The sequence below is a fragment of the Mycetomoellerius zeteki genome, unplaced genomic scaffold (assembly GCF_001594055.1).
Source record: "Mycetomoellerius zeteki isolate Tzet28-1 unplaced genomic scaffold, Tzet1.0 scaffold302, whole genome shotgun sequence".
NCBI classification, from domain to species: domain Eukaryota; kingdom Metazoa; phylum Arthropoda; class Insecta; order Hymenoptera; family Formicidae; genus Mycetomoellerius; species Mycetomoellerius zeteki.
Window position 1 is genome coordinate 330,008 of NW_017257286.1, and position 15,790 is coordinate 345,797.

The following is a 15,790-nucleotide window of genomic DNA, read 5'->3' on the forward strand; positions in this document are numbered from 1 at the left end:
AAGTCTGTGACAAAAGTCTTTTTCGAATCAATCTGTTTCTAACGGAACAAAAAGATTTAATAGAAGAAAGGAATCTAATAATTTAGCGAGGAAAAGTTAATTTATTTGAAGAATTATTATTTAATTAGTACGTTAGAGCAATTAATATGAGCTTGAATTGTATTTTTTAAACAACTTTGCGTCTCTCTCCAAGCTATCTTAAGAATGCTCTAAAAAGAATTAAAGTTTTATACATTTAATAAAACGATCGTGCGAGCGAGAGAGAGCGAGAGAGAGAGAGAGAGAGAGAGAGAGAGAGAGAGAACAAAACTAATCGCGTATTAGCGCAAGGCGTGATTCTGAGGACACGGTAATCGATCCGTGAAGGTAACTAAGAAGCGTAATACATATTACTTGCGACTATTGTAGATGTGACCGTGTACAATGACTATTTATTATAAAATAAAAGGTTAAACAACATCTTCTGCGTGTTACAATCTTTTCTCGGTGTCTCGACACTTCTGTAGAAAATCATCAACTGTACAATTTTTTTCTTCCGGCGTAATCTAGTTCAACTATCGCTACAACTTTATCGGCACCGATACCATCGCTGTTATCAGGTCGAAGAACCTGTTTGCGTTATATAGGATGTCCCAGATTCTTCATTCAATCGTAAATTACCCGTCGACTTGATCACAGAACCCTACTTCGGTGAAAGCTTGACAGATAGTCATCAGTTCTTCGCGATTTAATATCTAAGATAACTCCAATAGCTTATCTGGAACATCCTTGAACATCATATACGACAATGTTACATACTGCCAAACACTTCTCTCTGATTTCCTCATAAACGCAAACAGTTAAAGTTGGAGATAAACGATAACTCTGTTTTCGTTCAGTCTATACGACACGCGCCATAAATCTTAACTTCTTTGGCTCCGTTTATATTTTTTTGGACATACAATATGTTCTAATATATCTCCCATTAGAAAATCTAACGTCTTAAATTACGCGTCATAATTTGCTCAATAAACAGTGCTTGTAAAGTTAATTAATTACTTGACCGGATATCTTACGAACTCGAAATTTGGTCGTAAGTATCGTAGTCTAGTAACGTAATCTCAGTATCGTTCAGAAATAAGCGATAGGCGTTTGTAAATGCTTAGGAACTTCCGATTAATTAGACCGAATTATGAGCCTAGCTCATTTATCTGCCAATCTCGACTATTTCCTGGATAAAGAACTACGGAATACTCGCGTTCCAATATATTTTCGCTAATTTAACGCGTAAAATATATATTTCGAAAATAAAAGAAAAAATACACTCCATATTGCACAACGAGAATGATTTTTCTTCGAAGACCGAACATGTCACTATTTCTGATAAAATTCAAACTATATCTAATAATTGATAATATGTTCAAAAATTTCAATCGAATAAATAACAAATGCTGTATATATATATATATAGAAAGAACAAAAACGATAAAATTTTTAATTGATACGAAAATTATTGTACGATGAATGAAAGCACAGTAGCGGAATTCAATAACTCGACTTGTAAAATATTCGATCTTCGTTTCTACGTGTCTCACATGATTGCTTAGGTATATGTAATTGTGATTATTTTCGATATTTAAATCAAGCAACGACATTACAATGTTCACATTACGTGAGAGAATAATTTAATTACTAGGCATATCTATATTCAAAGGCTTTGAAACGCGCGATATACCTTCAAGACTTTTGTCTTTTAAAGATATGTCGAAATATATGTACGGTGTTCCAGGGCTATGTTTCATTAGACCCTATGACTAGAAATATAAGTCCAAAGTTAAATTGTACAAGTTTCTGCTAAAGAAATCAATTAAAATTAGCCTTAAAGCACAATGAAACTCAATAAATGTATATTAAAAATCAATGTTGTCATTTTCATATTTATTGTATAATTGCTATTTTAATTGAAAAAATCGAATGAAGAGATAACATCAGCTTTTCATTTTTCACAATTTAGTAATCAACAGAATTCGAATGTTTAAAACCTTTAGAGGACGGGAATTTATTTTTAAAATCTTACAACTTTTCCTTAAATAAAATTTGTTATAATTTCATTGTATATATTCCTTGTCTCAAAATATAACACTGTTAGCGCCATTATAGTGGATATATATAGACTTTCTCGTTCTGTAAAGGTTAAATTAGCTGCAATGCCAACTATAATAATAGTTACACAATTACAAAATAATTATATAAAATATACTAATCTCCGGATTTTATATCGCATCAAATTTAGTTAACAAAATTTCTTTAAAATTTCCAAGATTTATTATAATTTCATTGTATATATTCCTTGTCTCAAAATATAACACTGTTAGTGCCATTATAGTGGATATATATAGACTTTCTCGTTCTGTAAAGGTTAAATTAGCTGCAAATTACAATAATAGTTACAAAATTATAAAATAATTATATAAAATGTACTAATTTCTGAATTATATATCACATCACAAATTTGGTTGACAAAATCTCTTTAAAATTTCTAAGAAATCATTTTTCCAAAAAATGCATTATAAATAATTATAAGGAAAGATATTAATTTCCATTTGTAACTCTAGACAAAATATAAATACATTTATTTTTAAACAATGGATTTAAAATTGATGAAAAGATCCATGACCGTAGAACGAATAATAGTCCTGGCACACCTTGCATATAAAATGTTCACCTGATTTCATAATCATCGTCGTTGTATATAATTTTCCATATAATATTGCAACAAAGTAAAACTAACGTGGATTTCCACATCACTAACTGCTATTTCTAGCATATATTGATTGATTATTCATTTTAACTATGTAAGGCATTTCAAAACGATAAATTGAGTGTCGGTGCGACATCGTATTTACACATTGACTTTATAAAATCTAATCATCACACATACACACTGCGAATGTTCGCAGAAAGGAAATAAAATAAACAATTATTCAATCTTGTCATTTTTCTTTGACTTGATGAAGGGCTTCATAAGCGGCAAGCTCTTTTTTCTCCTTCCTTAAATTTCTATCCTCGTATTCCAACCTGCAATTAGACGCTAGATCAACACGTGATAGGAATGCTCGTAGTTGTTGGGATATGCGGATGTGTTATCACATTGAAATAGGCTATTATATATTACGTCTCGCGATAAATGAGAAAAATGGAGCAAAATGGAACTCAAGAAAATACTTTGCAAAATGGACAAAATTACATATCCCATCAGAAGCAGTAAATGAATGAATGACAACAAATTATAATGAGAAGTACGTAAATATGCGTTTATTGCAAAATCGGATAGAAAATACAGAACTGCCAGATTTGTCCCATCAACGATTACTTAATAATTGAATAAAGAATACAAAACAACCAGATTTTTATCAACGTTTGTTGAAATTCTTAATAATCGTATAAAGCTCGTTCGGCCTAGGGGGATAAAAAGCAAAATATGAAAAATTAATATGTAATTGTTTTCTAACCTTTTGGCCTAATTAAGATGTTTTACTTTTGCAATATCAATTTTATTACGGCTATATAGAGGAATATATCAAACATATTTTCAGCTTTTGGAATTTAAATGAAAATATTTAACAATTCGAGGACGGAAGTGAATATATACATATGTTATCAAATAACATATTGTTCGTTAAATAATATAACGTGATCAGTTACTGTATTATTCTCTCACAACTAATTATTGTATACTTAATTATAAATATGAATAACAAAAACGCCAAATAAATAATTTTTATATATATACATGTTTTGTTTTAATTCTAAATAAATTGAAGAAATTATTGAGACAATATGTAAAAATATATATTAATATATAATTTCATCAAGAATTTCTTAACTAAAAAATGCATATTTATATATAATTATACATAAATATATAAATTATCATTAGAGATCTTCTCTAGACTGAAGTATCAAAAAATTATTCTTAGAAAGTGTGATAAAGAAAGTATACATGCATAATATAACTGTAAAGATAGAACATACCTATGAAGAATGATCCTTTCAACAATTTTTTCCGTTGTCATATCGTTACCGCTATCTAATAATTTAAATTTATTTTGCTTTTTGGGCTCCGCGTAGGGATCCGATCCATCCTCGCAAGGCATTATGCGCGTTTGTCCGTGACACACGACAGAAACATTGAAATGTTCCATCAGCTCTCTTGTTACTGCATATGGCGCACCAATAACAACCTCATTAACATACTGTAAATTCAAAGAAGAGATTACAATGTATAAAAACTGTGATATAACTTGCTTTTTAATTAGTGGCATGACTTATCAGATTTTTTCCATTGGAAATATGCGTCGTAATTTTCTAGAAACTGCGCAGATTGCGTCTTATATTCATGCAATGAATAAGCTTATATGTTAATACTAATCTTATATTTTCACGCTATCTTACGCAGATACTTATTAAAAATCTCGGAAGCGCAAAAAGAAGAACTCACCTTACACGCTAACACACTGAGAACTCGTTCGTGAAGATTCATAATAGGATGATTGCCGCATTTGTATCGATTAACAGCGGGATCGGTATGCAGACCGACAATGAGGTAGTCTCCTTCTTTCTTAGCGACGTCCAAGAAATCCAAGTGCCCCACGTGGAAGAGGTCAAACGCGCCCGCCACGTACACAATCTTATCGCCCGGCTGCGGACTCTTACCGTCGCTGAATTGTATAATTTTCTGTGTGGTCGGCAAAAATTGCGAACAGCCGGTCCACGGACTCCGGGCGTTTCGATCCTGACCCATGCTCTTACTCGGTTCTCTGTCGACGCTGTATTCGTTGTCCCCCTGTCGAAAATGCTGTCGTGTCATTAGCAGCATACGCCCTACAAGATCGGTCGTTGAGACACCAGCTGTGCGTTGGACTTCTCTAAAATAATCAAGTTCCTTCTTAATAAAAGATTACATAATTTTTAATAAATATTAAATAAATTAATTTGTAATATCTCTCCTTAATAATTTCTATCTTAATATCTTTTTAAAGAAACTACCTGTAGCGGCCGGCTGCTTTGACTAAATGGTACGTGTCCACGCCGTCAGCCGTCATTGTGATATCATCACCGTGAACACAAAAATCACAGTTATATTTATCTAATGTTTCTAATGTAGTGACGTAGGGCGCAGCTTCGACTACTTCGTCTACCCATTTAATGCCGCGCACCATTTTGTACCTAAGAAAAAGAAAATTTGATCAATACATTAATACTTCGGAATTATAATATTTGTATTTATTTCATAATTATAATACTTATGTTTATATGTAATTATTATTGTTATTTTATCGACTTTATTATACACTGAAATAATTGTTCACAAGAATTTTTGCAAGAAAACAATTTTTAATTTCGTTCTAAAAGTTTCATTGTTATTATATCAGTACATTCTTGTATGATTATAATCTGAAAATTGTTATCAGTATCTTGTACAATTACAATCTGTAATTTATAATGGAGATGTAATCTTGTACGATTATAATCTATGATTGGAGAAAGTAACTTATATAAATGCGACTGACAAGATATGATTCTTGCTTTATAGCAACATGTACGTTCTTTAATAGTTCAGTTCAACTTTTTCTGCATAGATATGACCTAAAATGTCAAGGCTCTAGCAAGACCTTCCTGCTAAGTCCGTGGAGTGTTCATAGTTTTAGAATACATAAATATTTTATCATTAAATGATAATATAAATATAGACCTCAGATAAATATCTTTCCAACGTAATGACTAAAGTATATTACAATGTGCTAGAATTGGAACACTAACATTCATTATATAACCACGTTTCTAAGACATAAGAGAGAAAAGTGTATTGTACAAGAAGCAGAGAACACTTGTATACATTATGATAGCATTACGAGTTTCAAGAGAATAATGTACGGAGCGTGAAATCGATTAACACATAATAATCAACTCTAGAATGACAATCAAAATCGTAGTCGGTTATTATGACTTACATAATTTTCTTTAATGAAGCAACAGATATTATACCTTTCTTGCTCAGTGAAGACGGGAGGGCCTTTATGTTTCGTAATTTCTTCATCATTGTGGACACCTACCACCAGATAATCGCCTAAAGCTTTCGCCTGCCTCAAGGAATTTGCGTGTCCAAAATGCACCATGTCATAGCTGCAATCAATTGTGTATTTAATTCGTGTAAATAGAGAATATCATTAACAAAAATGTCAATAAAATTATTTCATCAAAAGAGTTATTTTTAAAAAATCGTTTAGCATAATGTAATATAAAAAATTCAAATTTTTTTTTAAAACTAATACTGTCGAAATTATTCCAGTGAAAAAAGAGATTAAATATCACTTTCATTTGTTCACCCTCTCAAGGGGATCCTATTATCGAACTTGATAGTGCAGACTTTTTTAATTCCAAATCCGATTAATAATTAAAATAATAGTGACATCTTTGATTCATTTCTTACATTATATTAATATATTATATATCTGTCCCATTCAAACGCATCTGTCCTTATCTAACATATGTCAGCACCATCTATCGCGAGACCGCGCAATTACTACTACACGGAATTTCGGCTCTGTTGACATTCCTGATCTTCACAAAGCATCCGTATATACACGTATTTTCCATTTGAAAATACTTTTCTTCTAGACTTCCAATCTTAGTTCTACAACCTTGGTATCGTTCGTTCCAGGTAATGTGACCTCAGCTGCACGCTTATTTTCAAGATATAGACTATAAAACTCTTATATATCACAAGCAAATAGATACCTGAGGTGACAGCTGTATGAGTGTGTGTGTGTCAAAAGTAAATGAATTTTTTAATTTTTTTCGATTTTCTCATGAAATCGAGTGCAGCTGAGGTCCTGTTTGTGCGTACTTTAATTCTGTAATAATAATTTTGCAATCCGTTAATCCAATTCGGAGATTTTTCACTGAATGGAAATGATGGTAAAGGACGACTTTAGCATTCCCTTAAGGCAAAGTAAAAAAAACTGGATATTAGCATAAAAATCTCTAATAAGTTGAAATGTAAGCGCAAAATTATATGAGAATATGTGATATGTGTCAGTTTTAGTATTTTTTAATAGATGGAACGTATGTAACATTGAAAATGACCTAATCTAAGATCGAAACATATGTATTTTTATTTAAATATAATTCTATTATTAAAAAATAGCTAACAACTTGCTTTTGCTCTCTGAGCCCCTTTTGTATATTATAATATAAAAATATTTATAATATATAAATATGATACATTAAAAAAGAAAAGACATACGTAATATATAAATAATTCAACAAAGATTTCGAGAAAAGCAGTCAGTCAACAGACCGCGAGCATAAAAATTATGCTTTGATAACTATTATATTAATCGCTCTTGTCGCGATAACGCTGAATACATCGCATGACGACATATACTGATTGTATGAATCTGCGTGTATAAATATCCATCGCGTTCGAAATTAATATTAAATAACTGCGTGAAAAAATGTGCGTGGTAGTTACAGTCCTGAGAAACAAGTCGTAAATAAAATTCGGTTTTTAAATAATAAAATATACTAAAATAGATGAGATAAATAGTAAAAATAAATAGAGATTAAAATTATTGCTAAAATATTCAATATTCAACGGAATAAAATTAAAATTGATATATTCGAAGCTACAATTTGGGGAGTTTATTTTTGCATCATTAATATATATTGATTTTTATTTACATACGCTGAAAAAAATTTTGTTCATTTTTGGTCCAATGAATGCGTTCTTCCGCCGCAGATTTCATTGCACCTCTCGCGACTTTACAATGAAAATGTAAAGGTAAATGTTATGCAAATATTCTTGTTATTATTAATAATTCTCGAATATGTTTATTTTTTGTTTATTTTGTTTATTTTTTGATTATTTTTTGTTTATTTTTTACGAGCTTGTGTTTCTTTTATACTTTGTAATACCTTGTTTTAATCATCTTACTGGCTGACTTGTAACAACAGTTCTGCCGATGTCTTGCTATTCGTTATGTATAAATTTTATGCATTGCAATAAAGTATGAATATATGAATATGAATATGAATGATCGTTAATCAATGTCCGATTTAATGTAGTTATTCGTAATTCATTGATACAATAACTGGATTCATTTATACAACTATATATTCATTCTTGCAACGAATTCTAGGAATAGTTTTATAATCTAAATCATTATGAGAATTCATTGGACTCTAATTTTCATTATTTTTTCATAATTCAATGAATATTTTATTGTATTTACGTACAGTTTTGATTCAGTGTACATAATAATTACGTAAAATGTAAACTGAGCAAGTCACAGCCAAGGTCTTGCATTTCAAGAATCTTGCGACATCGTAAAAAAAAATTGTAATGAATCGTAGACATCACATACGAAATAACGATCATATTTCATGAGCGCTTATCGCTAATCGATTATCATTCCAACGACTCGTTTGCCGGCATCGTTAATGAACAGAGATATAATTTATCTCAAATATTCAATTTTTTTTAAACGAGTTATCGTACGCCGGAAAAGAATGGAAGGATTCGGAGCCGTGAAACAAGGACTTGAATTCGACCAGCACCGATGAACCGGTCTATCATGTTTGTCTTGTCCCTGTACCATTTTATCAGAGTGCTAAACGAGGACATGAACTGCTCCGACCGGAGACGATTCTCTATTGCCAATCATGCGTGAAGTGCGATTTCGGAGTACGTCATATATATTTTTCCATTCGACTAATTTAACTAAGAGCAATTTTGCTGAAGAATTTAAAAATTTAGCTAAGTACAGATCTGAAAATAATTTTGTTGGACCATCAAAATAATTTTGTAGGAATCTTAAGCATGATGAGCAATGCTGCAAAATGTTTTGGTATTCTAGCCACCAATTTTGTTGTTCTATCTACTTTGATGATCCAGCCAAAATTATTCCCAGGTCTGTATCTAGCTAAATTTTTAGATTCTTCAGCAAAATTGCTCTTTCCATGTAAAACAGAGACTAGAAAATGCCTCTCCTTTTGCTCATAATAAATTCCCTCCAATATAAATAAAATAATAAAATTATAAAATATGAATATATAGCTAAGAATACAATTTCTGTGATAAGTAGACATTTATAATAAGAATAAATCATTCGTTTGCAATCAGCGCGTGAAAGCTTTAACGAGAGGAAAATCGAAGAATTCTAATTCAAGAACTTGTCTCTTTCTCCAGTATTCCTATATTCCCGTATATTTCCTCAATTAATCAATCAACTAATCTACTTTGCTAGAATAGTGACTGAAGAATTCTATATAAGTAACTAAGTAAGAATATAATTCCTATGATAGTAGACATCTTTAATAAGAATAAATCCTTCATTTATGATCGCGTAAAAATTAACGAGAAAACTCGGAGAAACTAATTCAGGAATTCGTCCTCCTCGTGTATGCATATTTCCTCGTTCAGCTAATCTACTTCACTCGAACGAAGACTGAAGAACACGCTTGTTTCTCCTCTCATTCGCAATAAAATTCTAGAATATAAACTAAATAATAGAATATAAAATATAAATGAGAATATAATTTCTATAAGTAGAAATCTCTTAAGAAGAATAAAATTCTTTATTTGCAGTGAAAGTTAACGATGAAAATCGGAAAACTAACTCAGGAACTCGTCTTCCTCGTGTACGTGCACTGAAAAAGTTTACTGAATTTTAATAAAAATTTGTTTAAATAATGCTAACAAACATTTATGTTTACTCAATAAAAAAATGATACTTAAATCAATATATAATTCTTGTACTAAATAAATATATATTTACATTTAGTAAATACTTCGTTAGTATTATTCAAATAAATATTTATTAATATTTAGTACATTTTTTCCAATGTACAGTTCCTTATTCGATTAATCTACTTCGCTAAAAAAAAAAGACTGGAGAACGCGCTTGTCTCATCCTTAGGGGAGAGTGATCTAAATCTATTTGCAGTTTTTGCTCTCTATAAGGTTTAAATAAAGTCCGATAGTAAAATCGAAGGTGACATTGAAAAGATCATTTAATTCCCTTCATTTTTGCTTCAGACCATTTTGACGTATCTTTCACCTATGTTAAACTATAATGAATTTGGAACCATCGGTTCAGATCGAAAACTCCTATTTTTATGGATTTTTAGATGGAATTTTAAAATATTTTAATGTATTTTTCTTAGTATTGAGTAAAAACGAGCAATTTGACAAAGATAAAAATTTTTTTTCGGAAAAAGAAATTACTGACTGTTTATATTATTAGAATTGAAATCAATAAAACTCAACTAATCTGAGTCCGATGACTCATGATATTTTTACTAATTTAATTGCTTGGACCAGATCTGGTCAGCCGATCACAAATACTACAATCAGGCCTATAAGTTATTCACTGTACTATCCGATTTGGACACGGTCCTTTCGAACTTTGGAACAAATTTTACAATAAACCGCAAAAGTGATCACAAAATGCTTGATATTTTTGAATTCTACACTCTTTAATTATCTTAAATCAATTACTTTTCAAATTTTTAACACCTTTTAAATAATAATTTACAAGGATTTTCTTTTTTAAAAACATTTTCGCACGATGGCTGAAAATACATATTTGCGTCTATTTTATGAATATTATGACAGAGAACTGTCAAACTGCTATCACATGTTCGGTGTCTTATAAAGATTTACATTATAAATAGTACGCAAATCTGTTTAACCGTATTTATTTAAATTAAAAAGGTCCTATTTGGAACACGATCCGATTTAGACCACTCTCCCCTACAATAGAAACTGAATAATAGAATTATAAAAAATATAAATAAAAACATAATTCTGTACACACAAGATTCTAAAAATCCGTAAATAATGAAGGAAATCGTTTGCAATTAGTGGTCGCGTGAAAGTTACTAACGAGGAAGATCGAGAAAGCTAATTCAGGAAACTCGCTTTCCTCGCAATTTTACTTACGCCGGTGGGAGGGTTGGACACGTATATGACCGTGCAATAATATCGATTGATCGCGTTCCTAACGAAGCTCGCGGCGAGGATACAACGGTAATCCGCACCCCGCGCGTTGCGACCGTCGTGACGACAGGCGACACGTATATCTTGTCGAGACCGGCTGGGCGACGAGCGACGCCGCATTGAGCGACGTCGCTTCTTTGCGATCCTATTCAACGTGTATTCCCTTCGACACGACCGAAAGATCCACAAATGACACTTACCACCCGTCGCACCAGACGCGGACCTCCTTGCGAGTCTCCTCCGTCATGACGGTACACACGATCAAGTTTCCGACACTATTGACAATACTGACTGTCTCTTCCTACAGTTCCTACCGTGACTATCGTGAATTCGTGACTGTCTGTCGATTGTCGGAGCATGTAGTGACGTCCGCCGGCGGCCGGTCGTGGGCTGATCCGAGAGGGGGACGAAAGGGCGGAGGGGAGAGAAGCCACGCGCGCGCACAACTCGCAGCAGAGCAGACGTCAAACTGCCAACGAATAGCGAATACCGATCCCGACAATCTCGAAGTGAGTCAGATCGCATGCGTTGTTTCGCATATACGTTGCGTAATACGTTTCATTACGATATCGGTGGCGGGCTTTGAAATACCCGCCGCGTCCCGTGACTCACAAGAATTGAAGTTTCATTCTCATGCCGAGTTGGCGTCATCGCCGAGTAGGGATCAGGGCTGACGTAACTCCTAAAAGGGGAAACACGACCCTTGTGGAAAAATTTAACTGACGCGATAACGCGCATCTCTCCTAGTATCAAATTTTGCAAATTTTGTTAATTGGTTTCGATTCTTATCTTGCGGATTAAAAGCCTATATGATTAAGCCATTCTGATTATAGTGATTTTATATAAAGTCCCAAGGAGAACAAAAAATCAAAATAATGTCAATTTGACGTCATATTGACGAATTTATGTCATTTTTTGGTCATGATAAAAATCTCGATCTCAGATGATCTAAGAATGATTTTATACTCCGAATGCGGGAATTTCGGATCACCCTGTATACATATGAAGTTATTTGTATATAAATTAGTTATTTATATATAAAGTCATTCTTAGATCATCTGAGATCGAGATTTTTATCATGACCAAAAAATGACATAAATTCGTCAAATTGACATTATTTTGATTTTCTTGTTCTCTTTGGGATATTACCGAACACACTGATATTATTTGATTTAAATTTCTGAATCTTTTTTTCTCAAGTCTCTATCGAAGAAATAAATGATTTTTGTATCGGCATCTTCGAAGTTTTATTATGGAGTTGTCCGTAGCTCGCATGATCGATTGCTGAGGCAGATGCGAAGACGTATCCCTGATAGATTTCACTTGATTTCTCCGCAGTCATATATGCGCGAAAATCAGGGTTGGATAGTGCTAAATTAAAAAGATAAAAGTTAAGTTAAAAAGTTAAAATTAATTAATTTTAACTTAACTTAGACTTTTAATTTGATTTTTTCTCTTCGTTAATTTTCAGACACAATGCGAAAGAATAACGAGTATATAATTTAGTAATTTTATATTGTATAAGCGTTACTTGTGAACAAAAATAACCAGATTCTTTAATAAATGTGCTGTGAGAAAGGAAAAATACGAAAAATTATGTAAAATGGTCAAACTTTTTCTTTTAGTTATTCGTTCGGATCATATTTAACTTTTAACTTTTTAATTACTTTTTTTATTGACTTAACTTTTAATTCAATTAATTTCATTATAATTTGTATTTTAATTGAGATAAATTTTCAAGGCTAACTTTAACTTAGTTAAAAACAAAAGTTACCCAACCGAAAATATTAATTCTTATGTTCTATTCTTGTATATATAGGTACAAGTTCTTTTTTTTAAATATATACTTTTATAGAAGCTATATCTGTTTTTAAAAATTAATCGTAGAATGAAGTGGCAATTTAACTCGATAACAAAATATTTTTTATTTTGAATTATTTTGAAGTGACAAATAATTCGATTATTTTAGTAAATCAATGTACAGTAATCACTGTAATGTCTGTCGAGTTAAAGTTTTAATTTTCATTATTTTACAAATAAACGATGAATATAGTATCGTAGTTACCTGTTACTCATAGTACTCTAGTTCTCTTTATTAGAAATTGCAATTAAACCGAAAAATTGAATTTTATTTAAATATATCTTTTAGACTCAGTGCTAGAGGAACATGATGATTTGGCATATAATTTTTCTGTAATACTAGATGTACATATACTTAGTGTCCCGAAATTCGCGAATCAAAATATTACAGCTAAAAAATAAGCTATAAAAGTATTCTTTTTCTTTCTTACTGTGATATTGATTTGTGAATTTCGAGCATCCTGTATATTAGATACATATATATATAAATAAATGTGACTATAAATAGTACACAATCATGTGCTTTATCTTTTCTCGATTTATATATGTATACACCCTTGTTACAATGTTAAAAATCTCTTTGTTCCAGTATACAAAGAGACTAGGAAGATAGAGATAAGATTCACACGATTAGTACTTGTAGCAATTATTACGCATCCATTGTAGTTAAAAAACTGTTAAGTCATCATATTTGTTATTACTATAATCTAGCAGATATAATGTTTGCTAGCATTATAATCTAACAGACACGAAGATTTATTATATAAAATGCAGTCATTTTAGAATTCCAAAAATATGTGAAACGTAACGAACAAAGTAATAAAATTAAATGTAGGAGTTTAATCTTATTACTTTTCCAGTTTCCTTAAATTTATATATAAACTAAACGTTATCTTACTTGTAATATTGAACTTTGTTACGCGACAAGGAAGAAGCAATGACATTCTACACATTTTGATGATTGACAGCATCGCCATAAAAACATGTATCGTAACGATGATGCGGGTAATTTAATTCGAAAGCTGGAAAGCTTGATCATTGTGGAAAAATGGGCGATATAATCATAGACATAACAAATATTTTATTGTTGCGCGATAAATCTCGCTGAAGTAAATATTTTCACTTGAGTAAAAAAGCAAATTCCAAACTGGATCGTATGATTCTCGATAACCAATGAATGAAGCAGCTGATCTTCCCCCCGGCACTTTAAAAGATTAATTAATTATCGATAATGTCATAATAAAATTATCAGGCGTCTTTAGATAGGATATTTCATAGTAAATTTAACATTAGTACATATATATATATATATATATACACGCATGTTTGTATGACGGCATTCATGACTTAGATGTCTGACTTATATGTAACAATGTAACTTATCAAAATGTCACATCGACGTTGATTGAATGCTGATCATAAACACACGTTTATACATATTCATGATTTATGATACACAGAGGAATCTCTGAAAATGTGTTTATGATCAAAATAAATTGCAATTATACAAGCATAAATTAAATTTATGTCGTTATTACGATATCGATAGCATTATAGAAATAAATACGCACGTAAAAATAAAAAATAAATACGCTCTGCGTCAAAGAAATATCGAAGAAAAATCATTTAGAAGAGCCAACGCTACGTTTTAGCTTTTTATAGTGTCAGTCTTACACTATTTTATTGAATGTACAGCGGCAAGCCAATCGAATTGTAATACTATATCGGCGGCAATCTCATGCGATAATTGACCGCTTAAATATATTAAGGAGCTATCCTAATTATAACACATGTGACTTGCATAATTGATATTATAATATTACTTAAAGCTAATGAAGGTGACGTGTACTGGAAAAGAAAAGGAGACGAATGCTCGTGAGAATGTGTAATTTTTTGGAACGATTCTCCGCAATTCTTGGCTCATCGGCTCAATCAATCGTTGACTGCCATTATTCCCTCTGGAACGCAGATGGGAGTATTCTGTTACAAATAAGAAAGATATATAGAGCCAGAAGAAAATGTCGCCCTTATAATTTTTTCTTATTCAGATAGTCTTTTAACTATCTAAGACCGATATTCATGGTCAATTCTTATATCCAAGTCTGTCTTAAGTTCTGTCTTGAGGTGTCACGAACCAATCAGAGGGTTGCATTAGCGTCTTAAGACATTACTTAAGACGATCTTGAAATAAGAACGGACTATGGCTGGTATTCATAGTCGGTTCTTATTTCAAGAAAGTTCTTAAGTAACATCTTAAGATGCTAATACGCCTCTGATTGGTTCGTGACACTTCAAGACAGAACTTAAGACAGTCTTGAATATAAGAACTAACTATGAATACCAGCTTATGAATACTGGCCTAAAATTTCTCTTTTCTTTGTTATATAATACCCACACTTGACCGTTCGTTCAATAGCCGTTTTGTTGCCTGTAGCTGCTTCCATATCCACTATTGTTCTGGCTGTAGCTACCAGAGCCACCGCCGGAAGTTCCACTTCCAAAGCTGTTTTGAGGGAACGATTTACTGCTTCCATAGCTAGCCCCGCCTATGCCACCTATGTGAAGCGTACATCAAGCATTTACAAAACACAATAATTTCACCCATCTAATGCTACGAACGTCACAATATGGCAGCAGTGAACATAATCAAGAGTCTTAAAAAATAGGGAAGTGGAAAGAATAGAAGGGCTAAGAATACGGAGACTTGATTGTATGGTGACTTGATTCATATTTTACTGATTTAGAATAATGCAAATAACATTTTTTTCCGTTTCAAGCGGAGACAGATTCAACGAAATTACACAATCAATTTTTTAAAGGCTGAGAACCCACCGCTACTGCTTCCGGACCATTTGTTGCGATCACTTGCGCCAGTACCGGAAGAGC

The 15,790-nt window shown here is 31.9% G+C and overlaps 3 protein-coding genes across 3 annotated transcripts in view; all 3 read right to left on the reverse strand.

Moving 5' to 3' along the window:
- Positions 1–2,659: 2,659 nt before the first annotated feature.
- Positions 2,660–11,477, reverse strand: Pect (phosphoethanolamine cytidylyltransferase). The gene is given in 7 exon segments (XM_018450941.1): positions 2,660–2,995; positions 2,997–3,057; positions 4,015–4,235; positions 4,481–4,907; positions 5,029–5,208; positions 6,028–6,165; positions 11,245–11,477. Coding segments are annotated over 7 exon segments (1,110 nt in total). The 5' UTR covers positions 11,292–11,477; the 3' UTR covers positions 2,660–2,959.
- An 887-nt stretch (positions 11,478–12,364) lies between these two features.
- LOC108724520 (ATP-dependent RNA helicase dbp2) overlaps positions 12,365–15,790 on the reverse strand; it is a 22,559-nt gene continuing 19,133 nt past the window's right edge. Inside the window, exon 8 of the transcript XR_001936708.1 lies at positions 12,365–12,374. The gene's annotated coding sequence lies outside the window, so the exon portion shown is untranslated. The remainder of the gene's footprint in view (positions 12,375–15,790) is intronic.
- Positions 13,825–15,790, reverse strand: part of LOC108724522 (probable ATP-dependent RNA helicase DDX5) — an 8,839-nt gene continuing 6,873 nt past the window's right edge. Inside the window, exons 5-6 of the mRNA XM_018450946.1 lie at positions 15,300–15,459; positions 13,825–14,884 (exon numbers count right to left, since the gene is read on the reverse strand). Of these exons, the coding sequence (XP_018306448.1) occupies positions 15,314–15,459 (146 nt within the window). The 3' untranslated portion in view covers positions 13,825–14,884; positions 15,300–15,313. The remainder of the gene's footprint in view (positions 14,885–15,299; positions 15,460–15,790) is intronic.